General features: G+C 36.6%; 1 protein-coding gene across 5 annotated transcripts in view; it reads right to left on the bottom strand.

Annotated features, from left to right (window-relative positions):
- Nucleotides 1-4,666: 4,666 nt before the first annotated feature.
- The window catches only part of THRB (thyroid hormone receptor beta), a 194,683-nt gene continuing 177,266 nt past the window's right edge, over nt 4,667-22,083 (bottom strand). For 4 of the 5 annotated variants that reach the window (XM_025173584.2, XM_088150801.1, XM_088150802.1 and 1 more), the window contains 3 exons: nt 18,419-18,565; nt 13,588-13,846; nt 4,667-11,029 (listed from right to left, as the gene is read on the bottom strand). In XM_025173584.2, coding sequence (XP_025029352.1) covers nt 10,788-11,029; nt 13,588-13,846; nt 18,419-18,565 — 648 coding nt within the window. In that variant the 3' untranslated portion in view covers nt 4,667-10,787. Of the gene's footprint in view, nt 11,030-13,587; nt 13,847-18,418; nt 18,566-18,863; nt 18,923-22,083 lie in introns of all 5 variants that reach the window. The other variant, XM_088150800.1, reaches the window with a different exon arrangement.

The raw sequence follows: 22,083 nt of genomic DNA on the forward strand, positions 1-22,083 counted from the left end.
TCTCAACCTAATGGGAAACTAAGCCATTGATTTTAAAAAATAGTGATGGGAGGGGGCACAAAATTGAAGGTTGGGGGAGCGCAGTATTTCACTTTCCTATCCCTATCTTAAATGGGATTTTTATCAGTGCCCTTGATGATTGTTTATGTTTCTAAATACATAAATGACATTTTTAGAAACAAACTAACTTCCTAGTGGATAGGTTATATTCATATTCTCCATAAATAGGCCTAATGGCTGGATGGTATGCCCATTCACTGTTCAACATGTGATCCCTAACTTATTTTGAAAAGCTAGACAAGCACAGCCAATTTAATGAAAATGTATAAATATAGGTAATGTCAATCCAGATTAAAACTGCACTGCTGTACCCACTAGGAATAAACCTTGTTGACACCAGTGGGATTTTTTCCCTTAAACTTTGGTACTATCTAGTTGCAATTAGATAAGTCACAATTAATTTTTCGCATCAATTCCAGTAGGAATCAATTACCTATCGCTACATCTCTCTTCACATGTACATGGAAATAGAAACAGAAATAGAAATAGAGGAAGGCTAATTCTTGAGTAAATATGTTTAGGTTTGTACTGTTAATATGAATGCAACACAACCCATCATATCCATATTTCTTTCCTTTTTTCTTTCTTTTTTCCACTCCTTCTCCACTGCCCCCCCATCTAATCTTATTTTTTTGATTATATTCTTCTCCTGAAAAAGAAATACTAACTTTTTGGCCTTTTTGAAAAAGGGGTGGTAATGATGAAACTTACAATATAAATTATTCTAAATGGTGTGTATGTCTATGTGTGTGATGCAGATTTCATTGCAATGATGCCAGAACTGATGACACATACACAACGACGTCACTACACAAATGCCAACTGTATGGACTTACATCGCAATGGCTCACAAAAATATTTAAGTCACAAAATGTGTGACTCAATTCATTCACCCACACATACACCCAAAACCCATAATAGAGGTATACATTTTTTCCAGGCCCAGGACCATTCCTGCTTTTGAATGTTACATTGGAAGTACAAGAAACGGATTTTATTTCCTTTTCATAAAATAAAGCTAGTATGATTATTTTCCAGTCATATATTAAATAATTTTCCACTTCTTGACATTAAAATTGCAATTTGATAGCGGATTATGGAACCCAATCTTGATCTTTAGAGGTCTTCCAAGGACAGGATGTAGCCCTGGGCTTCAGGTGTTGTATCAAGCACTTCCAAATTATATGTTGTACTTTGTAGGTAAATAAAATGTTAAGTGTATTTACATCTGAAAACCAACTGTCAGCAGGCATTATACTTATTAAAAAGGCACAGTAGGAAGAGAAGGAAGCATTAATATTCACAGACAATATGCTGACTTGATTGATCTTACACATGGTATGAACAAAATATGTATACTTAGCGACTGAAGAACCTAAACTTTTACCCCTTAATCAGCAGTGGCTATAACACAACTTTTCTAGAGGTTTTTGAAGACAAAACTGGCCAGTAGAAGAACTTTCTCCTCATCTAGCCAATTAATAAGATAATTACTCAGTGCCCCAAGTCATGTAATATGGATAGTAGGATAAGACAAGCACAGCAGACTCAGTTTCTTCTGATGGAGCAGGGTCATAATCACTTTTCACTGTGATATTTTTTAATCTCCTTTATAGCAGAGCAAATGGTAGGTGTTGAGTCTAGCCATGGAGAAGGATGTCTGGTATAGCATGCACAAGAGATTTTACAGATAGCTGACTGGAATGAAAGGTCTTCCATACAGACCACTCCCTTAATAGGAATGAATTGTGTTGTAATCATTTTAGATATCAGTGTCAAAGACATGTTAGGTCAACTTTAAATTGTCTCCCTCCTGCCTAAGTGAGACTAAATATTGAGCTGAAAGACAATAATACCTAAGGTTTGATTTAGTGCTTTTCTTTGTGATGTATGAAAACTATCCAAGAAGATCAAGGAGGCAAAGATCTCTCATTAAAGACCTATTTTAAGCAGACTTTTGAGGCAACAAAGCCTCATATGGCCCTCTAAAGAATCTGTACCATAATCCAAGCATAATAGAGAGAGAGACATACTCCAAGGAACTCAGAGTATGCTGTAGTACTTAAAAATTGGGCTGGACTCTTTCAAGGACACCTGAATTTTTGTAATTGTAAATCTGCAAACCGTAAGTAGAATGCTAATAATTTTACAGGTAGTCCTTCCTTAATGACCACAATAGGGCCCAGAAAATTCATCATTAAATGGGCTGGTCATTAAGTGAGGCATCATGTGACTGCACCTGATTTCATGACTTTTTTGCAGCAGTCATTAAGCAAATCACTGTGGTCATTAAGTGAATCACATTGCCATTAAGCAAATCATGCAGTTGCCCATTAATTCCCTGCTGGGAAGGTAACAAATGACAATCATGTGATCATGGGATGCTGCAATCACTGTAAGTGCGAGCTGGTTGCCAAGCACCTGGATCATGATCACATGACTGCGCAGGCATTGCAACGGTTGTAAGTGCGAGGACCAGTCCTAAATAGTGTTTTTAGCACTGTTGTAACTTTGAATGGTTGCTAAACAAATGGTCATGAAGTGAGGACTACTTGTAGTCTTATATGTATTTTTAGCAGAGGGGACACAGTTGCCACCTCTGTTACTAGCAAACCACAGAATTGCATGAGTAGTTGTAGGGGCCTGGTAAATGACAAGCAGCAGAGGACTGAAAAATAATTCCCAGATATTGAAAGCTCTTGATTTGTTCCATAAAGGAGTTGTGCCTTTTCCAGCTAGGGCTAGCAAACCTTTGCATAAAGTCCACATCCTTGCCTTGGAATGATTGATGTTGAGACTTTTTTCACCATAACATAAGGAGGGACTTAGAGGTACCATCTTAAGCATACTTGTGTTGTGAAGAAAATAGTTGTGTCACCAGCATGAAGAACTGAGAAGGGCTTGTTTGCCAACATACAGATATGAAATGTATTGCTTGTCAAAGCTTGGTTATGAGTCAATGTAAAAATTGAAAATAAACTGAGTTAGGATGCCCTTTGGCTTCACCAACTGTTGAACTGAAGTTGGTGCAGAGAGGCAGCCTGAGGTTCACCTAATTTTATTGAAGTGTTTTCATGGAATATCATGATTGAACATAGAAGCTTGAGGAGGCTGCTGAATTGAAATGAACGCTGCTTTGTCTTTGTCTTTTGGTGTTTGGGCTGAACTTTCTAGTAGTAAACCCGAGCATTAGTGGCTAGTTTCACAATTAACGGGAAATTATCACTACTTGGTTAGATGTCAATTTTGAAGAGAGTAATTCTAGAAATTAGTCTTAGGGATTACAGTAACAAAGTCAATGAATTGGGCCCACAATCAGCACAAAAATGAATATTCCCTTTCATGATCCCTTTCCATAGATCTCTTTGAGATAAATAAAATTTAATGATTATTTGGACCAGCAAATTTACCTTTTGCATGGTGGGATTGGCAATAAATCAGCCCACAGGATAAATGGGGCTCACTATTAATACAGGTATAAAGGATTTCATCCTTTTTGCCTAATCCAGCATTAAAGTCATCCTCATGTAACACTACTGACTCAAGATGCATTACCATCCATCCCAACAGATAATCCTCTATCCTGCTCCAGTTACCATTGGTTTGCCTCAATAAATGCTTTGGGGTGGGGGATGAAGCCATTAATTACCTCCAGCTGCCGCTGCCAACTGTCAGATTAAAAGCCATACCCAATGGGGCATAAGTAAGGAGATGGATCCTAATTGTTTGAAGTTTGTCTGAGATTAAAATGTTAAGGCCACCATGAGCTTGACTACTTCTTGAACTAGGTCTGGACTGTGACAAACATGCCATAAAGCCATCCAGCTTAACATACCCAACTTCTTGTAAGAGGATAATGTTAAAGGAATCTATTACTCTCAGGAAAGGTCATTCTGAGTACCATTCAGTCGTCTCAGGAGATCAGCAAGATTTCCTGCTGTCTCACAACGATAACTGAGTTGATGTTATCTCAGGAATATCCTAGCTACTTGGAGTGAAAATATTTGGGACTGTTCCGTTATATCATTAACGTGTGTTGTAGAGGTACTGTATGTATTGTGGCATTAATTTCAAATAATTTCAGCTTGTTCAATTTTGGGGAGCAAGATAAAATAATTATTTAGAATATCTTCTTCAGACAGATGTAGTTTTAATGGCTTTTATCATTGATGAAGACTTTGAACTCATTACAATGTAGACTGCTAAATTTTTAGCAGGAGTCTCTATGGCTGTTGCCCAGACTCCTGCAGCAAGAGGATCAGTTCAACTCTAAAACATGTCCTAGCACTACAGGAATGAACGTGAATGAGCTCAGGATTACTATGTTGTATGTTGCATTTCCTTTTCTACCTGAAGCAAAATATATTGGGCCACTATTGGCTGCTCTTGGAAATTAGGACCACAAGATCTGGGCTGCACAGCCTGGGTGACCTCCAGATGGCAGCAAAGATATACTTTACGTCTATTGGAGTCCTAAGGACAAGGGAAATTTGAAGCCCTCTCTTCAAGGATATATCCTTAAGCACTGGTCCATCATAATATTAAAATGCAACAGCCTGGAGAGACATTCAATGACAAGTAATAGAGACACCAACACCGATCAGTTGTAAGATGTTTGTTTTTAGAATTCAAGCTTACACAATAATCTATGCTCACTATATCATAATTACATATTAATATCTGCATACAAAAGCTATGTAAAAATTATATTCTCTTCCCAAATATACAAATTTCTCTTCAGGTAGTTTAAAACATTTATGATCACATATTTAATATAGTTTTTAGGCTGAAAAAAATATTACCCATCTAGTATATATTTAACACTGTTTGAAAGGAAAAAGAAAATAAACAGAACAAAACAAACAAAACACTTAAATTTTATCCCAGAATCTTCAGCCTTTCTAATAAATCTGTGTACTTTCAAACTTAGTCTGAATGAATCCAAACCATAAGAAGGCCAAATCCAAAGCTCAGCAGCATCCACCTTAATATTACGAAAAGAAACAAAAAGTCATTTTGAGGAATTCTAAAAGAATTGACATAAGGAAAAAATAGTCTAAAAAATTAAATGTTATTTTTTCATGCCATGGTGGTATGATCTTATTTCTCACTTTCATAATTTCAGTTGCAAAATTAAAGTGTCTTTTTAATGTTTTACACTGTGCTCAGTAATTTACATCAATTTCATCTGCATGGATGTAGATTTACATTTGATTGTCTTGTGCATAAATAACGATTAGCTTCATAAAGTTAAACTGTGCAAAATAGATAGTCACAAACAGCTTTTTACCTGCACAATACTGCTTCTGAAGGCAACATAGTTGAATGGGGATTAATACACAGAAGCAAGGCAGACTCCTTGCATTTGATAGCATTTATACAACACGGTAAAAACTTTGTGAGAAAGGCCAAACCTTTTTAAAATTATGACAATCTGTTTGTATTTATGTGTGTTTTTAAAAAAGAACCATAATTTATTTTAAAACAAATCTGTTTGCTTTTTGTTTGTGTCTGTGGAAAATAAACCCCTACTCTCTAGGATATCATGTCTCTGTAAAATTTTATTCAAGGGTCATATCATTGTAATATCAAAAGGAAAGATCTGATAAATCAAACTATTAGCAGAAAATTACAACAGGAGATAGCATAACGTCTCCTGTATGTCTTGCTATTTCAAAGCTGCAAAAAGGCAAGCAAAGAAATATTTCTTAGTTGATCATGAATGAGTGTACAATGTTATCAACATTTATCTTAACTATCAAAATGAGGCAGAAACTTATTCTGGCAGAAATGGCTGATAGTGACTTGCCCAAGGTTACCCTGTAAGTCAATAGTACAGCTGAGAAATAAAGTCAGATGTTCCTGGCTTTATTCATCTCATTTTTTTTTTTAAATCCTATGGACCCCACTTGCTTTTTGTTAAGGCAAGAACTGAATGAGTCTTCACCAGTTTTGATTCTAATTGCTAACAGAGGAAATACAGGCCTAGTTCTACAAAAAACATTGGCTGCATTTGAAAAACCATAAGACTTAAAAACCATAAGTGATGTTACTGACAATTTATGGAGCATGTCAATGTGACATCAACATTTTAAGGTTCCACAGCATAAAATATATCACTAACAATAATATGCTTTTCTTGTGGTCTATAGAGCAGTATGGGCAGATTGCCTTCTACAAATCATCCATCTTTCTTTTGACTTTGTTTTGTCTTTTTAACTCTACCGCGGTAAATTATTTAATACAAAGATAAATCAGAAATGTTCAATGTCTAATTCTGACACCTATATTTTGGCACAGTGTTGTTGCTTTTAAAATGGTTGCTTTAAAAATGGTTATTTCATTGTAAAGTTCATCACTGTCTTCCCTCCCAGTTTAAAAACACTATGGAACTCAACTGCAACATTAAACCCAGGGCAGCTTAAATACTTATAATTTAGAGCATGGCTTATTAAAGATAATAATTATTTTTAAAAAGAAAAATCATGATATTTTGTAGAAATGATCCACTTGATACTATAACTACAGCAGAAAACAAACCTGAATAGCATGGGATACCATAAACAATCAGAATTAAAGCTGCATAGTCAAAAATTCAGATGTCTTGTAGTCAGCCAAAAAGCCTCCCCACAGAGAATAAATTGGTGCAGAACTTACCACTCCTAGTAATCATTATGAAATCTATAGCTGAAGATGCTGCCAGAAGTTTCTTAAAATCTTATACCAGTGCTTGCAGGATTAGGACTATTTTATTTGTTTAAAAGAAACCTGAGAGATCAGACTCTAACAATTTAAAATAATATCTCTGTTTCTCTGGTGTAAATAAAAATGGAAACCATTGTAACATCTACAGACTTACACATAAAACAAAAACAAAAAACCAAGAGCAACTGGAATCCTGAGGTCAGGATATCCATTGAGTTTGAGAGATCAAACTTCAACACATGAAAATGTGGCTCTTGAGTTTTGATGGACGAACATTGGAAACCCATACCAATGGACTGTTGTCTGAATAGCATAAAGCATATTGAAAACCAAATACAAACCAATTCTTTTGTTTAAATGGGGGCTTAGTTTTAGAATATCTTATCACAAAGAACTAATGCAAATCCAAAACATAACATTTATTGTGTTCTTGATTTGTTAGAGCTCTACTCTTCTAGAATGGGAACTGTTCCATAGCAATAGGGAGATTCCTCACTGCTCAAGGTAAAGGCAGCAGTAGATGTAGCTGTGGAGTATCACACCTATTGGACCCAACAAATTGGGTCCAAGATTATTTCCTTGTCTTCTTCAGCAAAGGAAAACCTTGGAGTTCTTTGGGGAAAAAACCCTCTAGATTCCAATTATTACTTTACTTTGAAGAAAATCTCAAGAGTTCTGGAGGGACTTAAGGCCAACAGTTAAGTGAGGTATTCTAGAGACTTACACATAACATGTGTAGATGCCCCTTTCTCTTTTAGGTTACGATCTTGGACAGGTTTACATCGAAGTAAACATTAACATAGACATTTATATTTGAGAAAGGGAAGAAGAATAGCAACACTAGGAAGATTTTAGAAATTACTTCTGCTTGTACTGTGATCTAAATCAGCTACCGTATAATGCTACTTATTAAGTTAATAATAGATATGTATACTCTTGTATTTTTCTTAACAAGGTAAATAAGAGATGGATATTTAAATAATAAAAATGGCATAGGGAAATGAGATATATCTCCCCCCACCCCCAGTACCACTCTATACTTCTGCAACTTGGTGAGCTTCTGGCATGTTGATTAGTAATTTTGGGAATTGCATTCACAACGCATCTAACAGGCCTGATTGCAGCAAAAGCTTCTGTGAGGGAGGTCAAACGATGAAGCAGCATTCCATTATAAGCTCCACCCCTTTTGCTCATATGTCATGACAAAGCACACATGTAGGAAAAGAACAAAGTTTGCAATGCAATAGTGCAATGCTGTCATCATTTTGATGAAAGCCTCCAATCCTGTGGACACCTCTGAATTCTGGGTAGGTTGAATTGAAGAGAGAGAAAAAAATCATAGGATATAGTACATCTTCATTTCTTTTCTTACCAAATAAGCTGATTGCCTCCAATGTTCTTCACATATATTTTGTCTGGGCAGATTTAAATGTGACCATTTTGGAAAGATTTCCCAAGTGGATTCAACTGTGTTTTTGGATAATCATTTTGAGAGATCTCAAGCTAGTAATCAACTCTGAAATTGTGTAAATGCTTATGTCATCAGAAATTTGTAAAAGGTAAGAAACTGCAAAGTCTGTAACAGTCTCTCCAATGACAATAATCTTCTACGCCTATTCTGTAGGCACATCTAGTTTATCAAAGGAACATAATGCAAGTGAAGCCCCATAGAGGATATAATCCAAGAGAAAATAACTTTCAGGAAAAAAATTCCTTGATAAGGCAAACTCAATGACATCTTAATTTATGCTGCTGTAGAACTACAAATGTTTTACAGAAAGCAATGTGGAATGTGGAATTTCGTTTTGTAAAAGCTAAAACACCGAAGTCAGCATGTCATTTATATTTAAGAAGCATCTCCCCCATCCAATTCATACAGACTGAAAATTTTACTGGCATGGTTTCACATTTACTGACAAAGACTACTATTTGTAGATTGTAAATCAAGTGTATTTAAGCCACTGAAAATAACTTAAATACAATATACCTAACTCTGCACTGGACTCTGGCTATTTGGTGCATATAGACTGAAAAGACTTCCACTGCCAATGGAATTAAGCATGGCTGAAAAGAATATTACAGTTCTAATTTTGTCCACAGTGACAGTCTACCTGAGTGCAAACATTTCTGAAGAGGACAAAGTGACTCTGAATCTAGAATTTCAGCTATTCATCTGGAATAGGATCCAAAAGCCTGAGTGTATCTAACCATTTACATTCTGTTCAATTCTTTTTTCTTGAAACAGGTTTCCATGTCATAGCACATGGCACTTTGTGGCAATTACTGTTCACAAAAAACTAAAGGCCCATATCCTTTGGCTGTATAAAATGAGACTCACAAATCCCGGGATCCAGGTTACTGATTTAGAGTCACTGGAAGGGTAACTGTATACAGGTAGAAAAAGGATGTATGAATATACAAAACAGAGTGGAAAGGTCTATTACAGACACCTGATATTAATTTTTGTTGAGCTGGAAAATAAGAGAGAGAGAGAGGTAAAATGGGAGGAATTCCTTGCACAGATGTTTTATGGTTTAGGAACTGCATGCACTAAAACAGACAGAATGGAGGGAAACAGGGAATCTCTTAAAGACATTATCATGTTAATATTTTAAAGCATATAAGTGGCAAGGGGCCAGCATAACTGACTATAGTAGTAGTGTATCTTGCTACTGACTCAGTTTCTTATTAAAATAATTTCTGGGAAGTGTGAGAAATACAGCCAATGACGCCTCTAATGCATCCAAATTACCATTAAAAAGAAAACAGATTAAGGGCCTTGGCTCTGTGGAAGTTTTAAATTTATTTATTCCCTTCCTGGCCAGTTTCGTTTTTGGACTGAGGAAATGAGAAGCAATGTTCACTTGGAAAAAAAAAGACTGCCTGCATTCTGGAGCTTTTTTTAAAGGTGTCAAAGGTTCTATAAAAGATGCAGTCAGACAAATACAGGTAATCCTCACTAAACGACCACAGTTGGGACAGGCAAGGCGGTTAAGTGAAGCATCATGTGACGTCACTCCCACTGCGGTTGTCAAGTGAATCATCTGCAGTTGTTAAATGAGACATCACATGACTGTGACTTGCAATTTTACTGCTGGCTTCTCCATTGACTCTGCTTGTTGAAAACCAGCTGTAAAGTACGCAAATGGCGATCACGTGACTGTGGGGTGCTGCAATGGTTGTAAACACCCGCCGGTTGTGAAGCACCCAAACCTTAATCATGTGACTGTGGAGGTGCTGCAACAGTCATAAGTGTGAGGATTGGTCGCAAAGCTACTTTTTCAGTGCCGTCGTAACTTCGAATCATTGCTAAACAGGGCAGTTGTTAAGTGAGGACTACCTGTAATTAGATTTCTAAGATACTCATAATAACCTCAAAATGATGATGTAATTATAATTGTGGTGGGAAGCTTCAGCTGGATAAAAATACCTATTCTTAAGTATGGCAAGGTGAAATTAGGCATGGCTAAAGTTGCAATGCTATACCTGGTTATCTGGGAGCACACTGCAGTGAACTCTATACAGCTGAATTATACACCAGCTTGTATACAACTGCAACTGATTTCATTTGGTCTTCAGCAAGACTAACACTTGCTAGGCTGTGCTGAATTCCTCAGCAGAAGACTCACATACAGAAAGTGAGTTAATACTGTATAAAATATGGCAGGAATTATCTATCCATTTTCTTGCTACCTCAACTTATTTATATTTCATCCATCTCTCTCCAAACAATGAGTATAAGCATGGGTCACCTGAGTGCTGGTGAATACACTTAAAATTCTCGAGGTCAAACTCTCAAAGGATTCACATCGAAAGGAGTAAAGGACACACAAAAAAACGCAATTGTGACAAGTACCCGCATTGAAGGGACATCTTCATTCATTCGTGCCTATTAAAAATAATCCTCCAAACGAGGTGGAACAAAATGGGAATGGACCAAAAGTAAGAAGAAGAAAACTAGGCAATGGAATGAAATGACACCCAGTAGTGCTATAGAATTTCCAAGAATCTCTTCAGTCTTTCTAATCCTCAAACACTTCCAAGAACAAAGGAGGAAAGAGTTCTGTGGGGCATTCCACCTTCATGTGCAGGAAGCGGCTAGCATGGCAGGCTCCAATCATTCGTAGATCTGTCACTTTCATCAGCAGTTTTGGCCAAAAGTGTGCAATGTGGTGCTTTCTGTAATTAATATAGTGTTCAAACGCCAAGAGGAAACTTTCTTGACACTTTTCTATTCTTTCAACGCTGACAAGACCTGGGCGATCTGTAAATATAAGATTTAGATATTTATTTAAAAAATAAAAGGTTTCATTCAATTCACCTTAAAAAGTATATTTTGCAAAGTGCAGATAGAACCAAGAGTGACTCCCATTGCATTTCCCCAGGCTACACAACTTGAATCTTTGTATGATCCCTGTGAGATATTAGTTATTAGCTTGGGAAAAGGGACTATTGATGGGAGAAGCAAGCCTATTTTTCTTGTGTATTACAAATGATCTCTGGCAGGAACATTTGTGGGTGGGGGTCAACAACATCAAAATGGTGCACGCAACCAGGTGACTGAAGCCCTGCCTTTTTAAATTTGCATCACATGCATTATATACACATTAAAAAAAAATCCAAGATTTGAGTTACCTGGTTGTGCTAGCCATTTTGATAAAATTAAATTCCAACCCCTGTAGATGACTAATCTCTGGGCATCATTAAACTAGACTGTTTAGATAGAAGTTGGGATCTGTTGAAATCACTGTAAAACTCAATGACCTGTGAATGCCCCAAGACAGTGGTCAATGAAATGCAATTTATAATGAAATGTTCTTTACACAATCCTCATAACTCGGATAACATAGTACAATAGTTCACTCTGGGGAAGCTGAAACAACCTTTGCTGTTGCAATATTTCAATAGCATTAAACCGTATTTTGTGAGCTATATAGTGTATAGAGTTTTTTTCCCCACAGCCTCTGGATCGTCCTGCCTACCCCCAATCATGCTGCTGAAATTTGGTAGCAAATATAAGTAGTAGAGTTTCATCCTGATTTTTAAACAAAAAGAAAAAGAAAACTAAAAAACTAGTGCAGTAAGCCTCCACTGGTGTGTGTGTGTGTGTGTGTGTGTGTGTGTGAGAGAGAGAGAGAGAGAGAGAGAGAGAGAGAGAGAGAGAGAGAGAACCTCAAGACAGAAATAAACATGCTGAAAGTTGTCCTGGCCCAGTGCCTTTGAAGACTTCATTACATTATTACTTCCAACTTTTTGAGAGCTGCCAGCTCTCAGAACATTCCTTTTCCCTTATGGATTCTTTCTTTTGCTCAGTATTCATTGCAAAAACAACAGGTTATAACTATTGGCTGACAACCAAATAAAGTCCCTTGCAAGACAAGTGCTTTTCTATTTTTTCAATGGCATCTACATTTCTGGAACAGCAGTTTTCCTGGGGGCAAGGGTAGATACTCCAGAGTTAACCTTTGTTCCTAGCCTCTCAAGTCATGGCTAAGCTTTTATTCTTCCCATTTAAACTGATCTGTGAACTACATCCCCTTCTTGACTTTCCTATTTTTATTCCACTCTTTTTTTTCAAGGAGCTCAGAGCAATATGCATGGTTCATCTCAGAGCCCTATGAAAAGAATAAAAGGATAAAATAAGGCTGAGAGACTGCGACTGACTTCAAACCACCCGAGAGTTTCAGGGCTGAGAAGATTCTGAAGATGACCTAACCATCAAACTACACTTACTTCTGGATTTGCAATAGATATTGAGACCTAAACAACACTTAAAGCCCTTACAATTCTATCAATAAAAACCTATACAAATATAGAAAGAAGAGAAAAAAAGCAAAACCAATATTTTACTTATGCATCCTTGGTCACTACTGTGGAAAATTCACAGTGTTGTTTTACAGTAAATTCTTAACACCTATTTGGTCTATCATAGCTATGACAGAAACCACACTAAGCTTTGTACAGGAATTCTTTTACGTGCTACTCAAAGGCAACAATGACGCCACAATGCTTGTCTATGGTCCATATATGGTATGGTATGGTATAATTCCTTAGCAGACAGGAATTTGGACTTTGCTAAGCAGCAAGCCACATATAAGATAGAGAAATTGTAGTAAAATGATGGATAATTTGCCTCACTACAAGTAATCTCACATACGTTGGTTTTAAGCTTCACATACAGTTAAACTCATGTGCTCAAACACAACTTAATGTCACTAAAGAACCTAGGCATCTCAAAATACATTCAGCGATATAAGGTTTTAGGGACACTGGGTGGCGACAGAAAAAAAAAATCCTAAAACGAAGTTTGCTATGATAAGAATTGTAAATTATAGACTGCCAATGATATCTACACAAGTTTATAAAACCATGTGTAATAGTTTTTTTTTTAATTGTGGATTTAACAAATAGTTGTTTTTTATGTTCTAAGAAGGAAGTGCAGTTTCTGAATGGTTGTTTCCCTGTGGTTCCATTTCCTTCCTCTTTCATTGAAACCAATGGAAGGAAAATTAACTACACCAGGGATCACAGAGTTTTGGGCTGAAATGGGAAAAATGGGCCCTTTGTTCCCCAATGGAACACTGCCTTTGAAGCAGCAAAGGTTTCTGTGGGGACATCCAACCTCATCAAGGAAGATCTGCCATACCTCTCCCTGAATGCTGCAGGAATCAGCATTAAATTGTAAATGATACTTTAACAGTGTTATATAAGTTTTATTAAGTATGTTCTGAAAGAGTTTCTGTGAACATTTCTAGAAGGTTTACAGAATCCTTAATAGCTAAGGATGATAACTGAATATATTTAAAAAATGTTCATGCTCACCTGAAGACATCAGCAGTACAGACTGAAGAAGAGCAACTTCCGTGTCATCAAGGTTGAATGATGATAGCGACATACCCAAGTCAAAAATGGCATCTGATACTACACCAAGGCCCCCATTTTTCAACTGCCCTCTTGTTACTGCCATTTCTCCATTTAGTGTTAAGGTCTCACTCTCTGGGTCATAACGCACTGCTGCTCTGAGGGACATGATCTCCATGCAACAACCTTTCAGAAGTATAATCTGATCTTCACATGGCAGCTGCAAATAATTGCAAGTAGAATAAATTTTCTCATATGAAAAAAAATGCTTTTCTGAATAATAAAAACAAACATAAAAATAATTCTTCCCCAGTATAGGGTGCTTCTAGGTAAGGCTTTTACTATAGAATATCCCTGCCATATTCACAGAAGATTAGGGGTATTCAAACAACTGTTAGTAATCTTTTCTGTACTTCTCCTTTCTTTTTTAGTTTCCATAGAAAATTCTTTAAAGAGAGAAATATGGAATAGCTATACAATACTTTTTGCCTGAAGCCGTCCATTTGGAAGCCCCCTTAGTTTCACTCTTTTATAATGGATAAGATCTGCTTAGAATAATATCAGAATGTGTACAGAGTGGCACCTGGCATGTTACCCACATGGTAGATAGCTGACCAAAAGCCAGTCTGTTTCATGCAAGTTATTTTTTAAGTTTGATCTTTGTTAGGATACATGATGGTGGTGACTGGAGAGTAAAGGAAGTTGGCAACTACAGATTCAACATATTTTCATTAAGAATTATTGATTATACACCACAAGGTGCACTGTGCATATTATTAAACCACTTTCTAAACAGCCAATTGTGTCATTTATAAATAGAAATCAACAGAATATTAAAGGTTTTATATCTCATATGGTTATTAATTGTCCTAATAAAAGTCTTATTTCATGTGGCTACATCTGAAGATGTTTTATTTTTAACTATGAATGCTTTCTTCCTCTGTCTGTGAAGTGAGGAATTCTTTTTTCAGATAGAGTGATTACATTAAGCCTTGACAAAACCATTCTGAGAAGCAACAAAAGTTTGCCTTCACAAACTGAAAGCCATGCTTTAATGGCAGAAAGAGTTGCTGGCAAGTGGGTGGGCTTAGAAAATGACGAAATAAGTAAAATAAAAAAGAATTTTAAACAGGCCTTCATGTGGAAACACAAAATTATCCTGATTATTATGTTTCCCTGCTCTTCTCCTCTTCCTCCTCCTTTTCTTCTTCTTCTTCATTTGTCAGCTTGAGGAGTACAGTGATAGATTCACTGAGAGTCTAATTGATCTTACACACTCACTTTCCTGCATGGCAGGCAAAATAGCTTATACAAGAAGGAGAGTTGTAGTGAAAGATAACCATATTCATTCTCAAAGAAAGTAATGTTATTTCTTAACATAAGGGGGAGAAAATATGGAAAAGGAATAAAACATAGGAAAATTGTGGGCTAAATTATCAATAATTATTTTGAGATAATCTTGAAATGAATACCATTTCTTCAATACATATTGCTAGTATCGTTGTGCCATATGTTTCCTGCGAAGGAGTAGAATTTTACAAAAGGGGTAAAAGCTGCAGAATAAATGAATAATGCTCCGTAACCAGACAGTGGCCAACCTGAGCTTACTATTTCTTTTTATTAGGAAGTATTATAGAAAGTAGCCAAAATGGCTTCAAAATAATTGGACATTGCCCTAGAATGTGAGAGAGCCAGTATGAGGAAAAATAATCTAAAATCAACCTCAAATTTTGCTAATATAAAAATTGTTACATTTCTTTTTACTGTTGTTCTCTAATGAACAAAGCACTGTTATTCTGTTATTTAAAGCTGAAGCTGCAGTATTTTGTATTTTAAAAAACACAGGATAAATTCAGTCACACAGCCGAACCATGCATTTTTCCCCATGAAATCCATAAGTTTGTGCAAAAAACCTGAAGAACTTTTTTGAGCAGAGAAAGGGAGACAGAGAGAGAGAGAGAGAGAGAGAGAGAGAGAGAGAGAGAAATGGAAGGAAAGAGGTAGAGGATTAACAACGAGCTCCAGAAGCATCTTGAGATTTTTTCTGACTATATATAGTGTAAGAAATCATAGCAAAAGCTATTATTCTCAGTGCTCTCTAATGTTTTAGCCTCTATATTCCTCTTGCCTTTGGTCTGCTGATTGGAGAGAAGGTTTCTCGTTGGCCACCTGCCATCCCCTATATCCCGCAAGCTCCAGAAACTGTTCTGAGTGAGATCATTCTGGAGAGTAAAAGTTGGCTTTGAATTCCAATGGGTTGCAGTGACATAGGGCTTCTAACATGTAGCATTACATTTGCTGTTTGTAGATTGCTGAAACTGTGAGGTTCTATCCAGTAATATTTAAATTAAGTATTACAAAACATTACTAAACCCCAGTGATTTTATCTTCTAAAGAGAGCCAATCTGGACAGGTTCTATCCCTAGAACTTACAATCCCCTTATCTTACAAGAGAAGGTCAGCAAAGATGTGGAAAGCATTTGTGCTGTTTCTTTGCAATCACAGTTAATCGAATACCAAATGCTGTGCTTTCAAATCAATGCTTTAAAAATTTATCTGTGCCACTATATTTCCATTGTCATTTTTAATCACAAAGCTTTGTACATTTGTTTATTGAAATGCTCTAGATCCTGCTTTTATTTTTGAGAAACAAGATAATTTGATGAAGTATAATCCAAAGAATATTGCCCTCCAACGTGGAACAAGTCTGTTAAAGGATAGATCTAATAATGCAGTGACATATAAAAGAATGTTGCAAGATGTAATGAAGATATTACCCTTCAAATATTGCTAAACTACAACTCTCAGTGGCCAGGTAGCTGCAGGCTATGCTGAAGGATAGTGACAGCTCAGTAACATCTGGAGGTGCATAATTTTCTTCCCCTCCTCCCTGTTCAACAATATTATCTGGAAAGTGGATATTTCAATCATCACATTTGGATTAACATTTTTGTTTTGTTTCATGTCAAATCCAATTGCAAAGCTCATCAGTCATGGCATCTACAAAGTCTAACATGTTTAGATTGCGCTTATTACAATCAGCAAATGCTTCCATTCAGGTTGAGTAGGCTGTGAAAAGCTGTTCTATTTCATACATGTCCCACTAAGAGGCAAATTATATGATATGCTAAGTATGTACTGGCAATTCTTCCTTTTTTTAAAAAAAGTTGAACAATGCATGTAATGGGCAGTTCTGAACTGACATCACCATACAATGAAAAACTTAAGCATTTAATCTTAGGTGCTGTGCCTCATGAAAGCCAACCCAAAAATATATGTACAGGGATGGGCAAATAGTCTGAGTCTGGACTGAACACACTTTGCTTACTATAATATAAAAAGAGAAGCACAACTGCACACTCTATGTTCAATGTATTCTGAATTAAGCTGCTCATTCTATGGACCTGGCCTCATCCCTTTCCCCTCCTCCAGGGAAAACAGCATTACTTTCAGTGTGGTCTTTGTCTCCACCTCTACCCTCAGAAAGAATGGACAGGGCAAGGAAGAGGAACAAGGAAGCAGATGACCAGGTTCTTATAGCAGCAGCAATGTTCTGGATAATGGCCTGCCGCATCCCCTTTCTTCACCAAGCAGTTTCTATCATTTGAACGTAATGGGGGTTGGAGGAAGAGGACCATAGAAAAAAGAAGAAGCAGGCAAGGTCCTCAATTCTATCGACACACAGCCAGCTCATTAACCTTCTCTTTTCCAATGGGGCTTGCAAAACCAGATGGGAGAGAAAATTAGATTGCAGTGAGGATGGTTTTTTTCACTTGTTCTTAGGCAATAGAAATAACCTGGGATGCAGTTTTGCTAAAAAAAAAAAAAAGGTAGCCATGCTAAGCTATTAAACTGGAAGTAACAAAATCAATGTCAGCAAATGTTATATTAATTATTCATAAAATGGCCCCTCCTCACAGCAGCTCTGATGTACAAAAAAACAGAGCTGAAAAAGAAATACTCTTTCTTAAGTATGTCTATAGTTTGTTACAAAAATGATTCTATGCTGTTAAATTACATAGGATGTACATCTGAATCGTGATTATTCCACATTAAATTCTACTTTGATTCTAATTTACTTTTAATTCCAATAGTTATTATCTACTTAGATAAGGAGGAGTTGCACATGAGTTGTCTTGTATCTTTTTATAACTTCCTTTTAATTCTAAGGAGATATAGTGGCACAAGGATTTAGGATCTTATCCCAATAAACAGCACGTAGAGATTCTGAAAGCCAACGTACAACATAAATGCAGTTCCTAGCCCTTTCAATGAATTAATGTTGTTACTTTAAACCAGGGATGGACAATATTTCATGGGTTTAGGCCTTCAAGGCTGATTCCTGGCCTTGGAAGGGCTATAAGAAACCATCTGGTGATGCTGTGTTGATACTGGAAAATGACATGGATGAAATTTTTCAGGGGGTGGGTGGAATTTGTGTTGCCCTTTTACAGGTATTTTAAGGATATTTTAAAGTATCCAAATTTCCTCCAAAAAGGGCAAGGTTGAGTTGGGATAGGGATAGGGAGGCCTCCCAGAGACAAAACACCCCCATTCCTACCTGAAAATCACTGAAAATTCTAAAGAAGGGTCCAATTTGTGCTGTCAAAGGGTGCTCCTTTCACCCCAGTTGTTATCAGTGTATTGGGTGCCTGCCTGCACACCATGAACCACCAATTGTCTATTTGTGCTCTTAACTGTTATAAGATATGCAAATGTCTATGGCAAACAACAACAACAACAAAAATGCTAGCAGAAATCAAAACAAATTAAATAGAAAAGGAATTCATACCTCACAGAACATAGGCAACTTTTTGGCAAAATCCACCACTCTTGTGATTGCTGGTGTGATAATTTTTGTAAACTGGCTGAAAGCTTCTAAATCTACTTTCCCACCTTCTGGGGCATTTACTATTGGTGCTTGTCCAATATCCTCTGGCTGATAATAGAAAACAAAAACATTGTAAGAATGTAATTTATTTATCATAAATATGGACTCTTCTTAAAACTTTGTGCAATGTTGGCAACTTAATCTTGCTTAAGCCTTGGCTACACAATCAAGTATTGAAATTATTTTTTAAAGAATGCATTGAAAAGAAGCTATTGTGTAAGATAAATGTACATCCATGTACATATGTTCTGACATACCGGTGCTCATTTGTGTAGTAATCTGTGTATGTTACAAGGGTAACTACTTTTTGCTAATTTAAATAATCTAGTGGAAGCAGTGTAGCAGCTTGTATCTGAAAGCCTAAATCTAATGCTGTACCCATGGCCCATCTAGGAATATTCTTCCCTTGAAACCTAAAAGACAGCCCATAGTAACTCCTACAAAAACTGCATTTCTTACGTTTATGAAGTATGTAAATGTGTGTGAATGTATGTATGTATTTGTATAGTTACTATGGGTTTATGTATTGCTATTCTTTTTGTTTTTTGATTAGAGGGACTCATAATCTTCACTGAAAGTTCTTAGCAACCAAAGGGTATTTCTTTAGCTGTGATAGCCTGACAGATAAGAAAAACAGGTAGGAAAGGAACCAGCAAGGATGATATTTTTTCAACTTTTTGTCACCTGCTTTTCAAGGTGGAATTATGTTTGGGGATTTGGGTCAAAGAGACTAAAGTTATATTAGCTTCACTTTCCTGTCACTTAATTGACAGATGCATGATTTGTTCAATCCATACATTGATATTTAAATTAAGGTGCAAACCTGAAAGACCAGGCTGGGGACAGATCATAATGGAAAAAATCTATCTGTGTGGTTGCTAAGAGCCGACGCTGGCTTGATGGCACATAATTAATCAATTAGTCAGTCAGTCAATCAATCAATCTTTCTCTTGAAAAAGAAAATTGGCTTGCAATGCTGTGACCATGTCTAAGTTAAAATTAGAAGAGGAACAAGAAAAGTTAACAAGGTCTGTTGATAATAGATAAATCAATCCTAATCTCTTCAGATGTCTGCCCAAAAGACATCTGCCCCAAAGCACAAAGGCACAGCAGTCTCACCAGTGTGCTGCTGCAAGAGAGAAAGGATATCTACTCTAGAATTGTTAGTGATATTAGCTGAACAATCTGTAGTATAAATCTAGTGTTGGTACTGTTCCAACTTATTGATAGCTAGTGTTATGTCTTTGAACAGGATGTTCCGGTTGCAGGAAATGCACTGGATCCAGTTTCCTGTTCCCATATAGGATCTCAGGATTGATCAGAGATGCAGCACTTCACTTTCTCCCATCCTTTAGGATCCTTATGGGATTTCAAATATTTACCTACAAACAATATTGTTGCTCAGTTAAGGATTTATTTACTAGTATAGCTCAGTTCAAAGATAATTCCTGCACCTGGATAGCCTCAGATGTGCTTTTGCTTAAAATCCATGTGCTCAGAGTCCAAATTCAAATATTTGTCATCTAGTTTAACTTAATAAAGAGGTTGATACAGAACATGTGAGAAGTAGGTTTGATCAGAAGAAAAGAAAAACAGTGTACACTGTTGATAAGACAGAGTTATCTCACCCAGAATTTTCTTTATAGTAATAGTCAGCTAGATGTCTCAGAGCCTACTTTTTAATTTTCTTTTATGTCAGGGCAAATTCTGCATTCTGCATAGACATGTATACTTCCCTTATATTTCAGCCCATGGAAAAATTCCCATAAATGTTTCTGATGTTAACATTTAGTATCTGGATTATGAGTTAAAATTGGAATATGGATTATGGCCACTGAGATTATGTCACCTAACAATTTCTGACAACGATTTATCCAGGTTTTTTCTGATCTTGCTATTGACAGCTATTTGTACTGTTATTAAGTTATTTTATGTATTTGTTTACTTTTGTGATAGATATCACTCCGTGTTGTATGATTTTACAATTAAATGAAAATAAGAAGCCCTTATAAATTACTTAAACAAATAGTCTAAATTGGCTCCTCCAACTGAATGCTCTGGTTATTCCATGCACTACCATTTTTTTCCTACTTTCTTCTCATACCATTGTTGGAATTATTTATTCCTTATTAATATGGGTTGATGGGTCAACCATTAGGAGGCAGCAAAGAGATTTTTGTGTGTGTGTTTTAGCAGTCACCTAAGTGTTGAAGAGCTGGAGCTTGAGCAAAGGTTTTGCCCTGGGGATCAGTTTAGGAACTGTAAGAACAGTATGTGAAGAGACAAAGTGAAGAACCAAGGCTTCCCTGGGAACAGCAGCCACTGGAAAGAGAATGCCCCACTTCACAGGCATTCAACAGCCAAATATTTTCAATTACACGTTCAATTACATTAATTAAGGATGGGATAACAGTTTCAGGGGCTTCCCATTCTCTGTGTTGACTGCATGACTAACCCAGTTACAAAAGGGAAAAAAGAGTGGCAGTGAAGGCTGGAGTTCTGGTCTCCCTCACAACCAAAGCAGCCCGGGATGAGACAGAATGTGATAGTGCCACAGCAGACCTGCTGGACCAACTGAAGCCAAGAAAATTGCTGCCTTCAGCTGTGTCATATCAAGCCTTCTCCATCATGCATCTTGATTGCCTAAATCACTGTTTCTCAGTCTTAGCAACAATAAGACGTGGACTTCAACTCCAAGAATTCCACAGCCAGCACAGTGGGCTGCCTCCACTGTGTAAGTACAGATGTTGGTGTAAGTACATGTCCTCTGTAAACAATTAATGGGATGTCTTCACTCAGGGCAAGGAGGCTGTGTGGATGGGGCCAGGGTCTGACTCCAGGGAAGTAGAGCACACCAATATCTTAGTAATTAGTTCTAGAATCAATATGCTCTCACCACTAGGAAATCTTCCCTAAGATTCAACTGGAATCTGCCTTTCCATCATTTAAGATAATTAAGGTCCTACTCCCTGGGGCAAAACAGCCTGCTCCTCTTGGCCTTCTTCTATGTAGTTAATGTAGGAAAATATTGTGATACCTCATAATTCAAACATTTAGACTTCATTTTTCACTTTACAAAAATTACTTAAACAGTGAAAAGGACCACTGTATGTTGCTTTAGTTTTGCCCATTTAGTTTAGAAGGCGCACAACCTCAGACTCTTGAGGCCCTCTAAAAGTACTACTGAATTATAGTTTTTACTGTGATAGGAGGAAAAATATTAAATAAATGGGGAATATTCATATATGATCATAAATTTTAATTAATGTGATTTAATTTCTATGTAAATTAAATAAAAATGAATTTTTACCTTGCTTCTATCCATTTGTTTATTTTGACCCAGCTCATTTTTGGCTGTAGCCCTCAGACTGAAAAAAGTTCTGCCCTGTTGGTTTAAAATTTACCCCTAACACCTTGTACAGGAAACTATGGAATACTTGAAAGCTCTAGTAATATGACATGTTTCATTTTTTAAATGGACTAAAGATTCTTATATCATTCTACCATTAACCAAAACTAAACGTTTATCCTCTAGGAGGAGCTCTTATAACTTGAAAATATCCATA

The sequence above is a fragment of the Python bivittatus genome, unplaced genomic scaffold, assembly GCF_059951505.1.
Source record: "Python bivittatus isolate LINGU-HERP-01145 unplaced genomic scaffold, Pbiv_v1 ctg000610_np1212, whole genome shotgun sequence".
NCBI lineage: Eukaryota > Metazoa > Chordata > Lepidosauria > Squamata > Pythonidae > Python > Python bivittatus.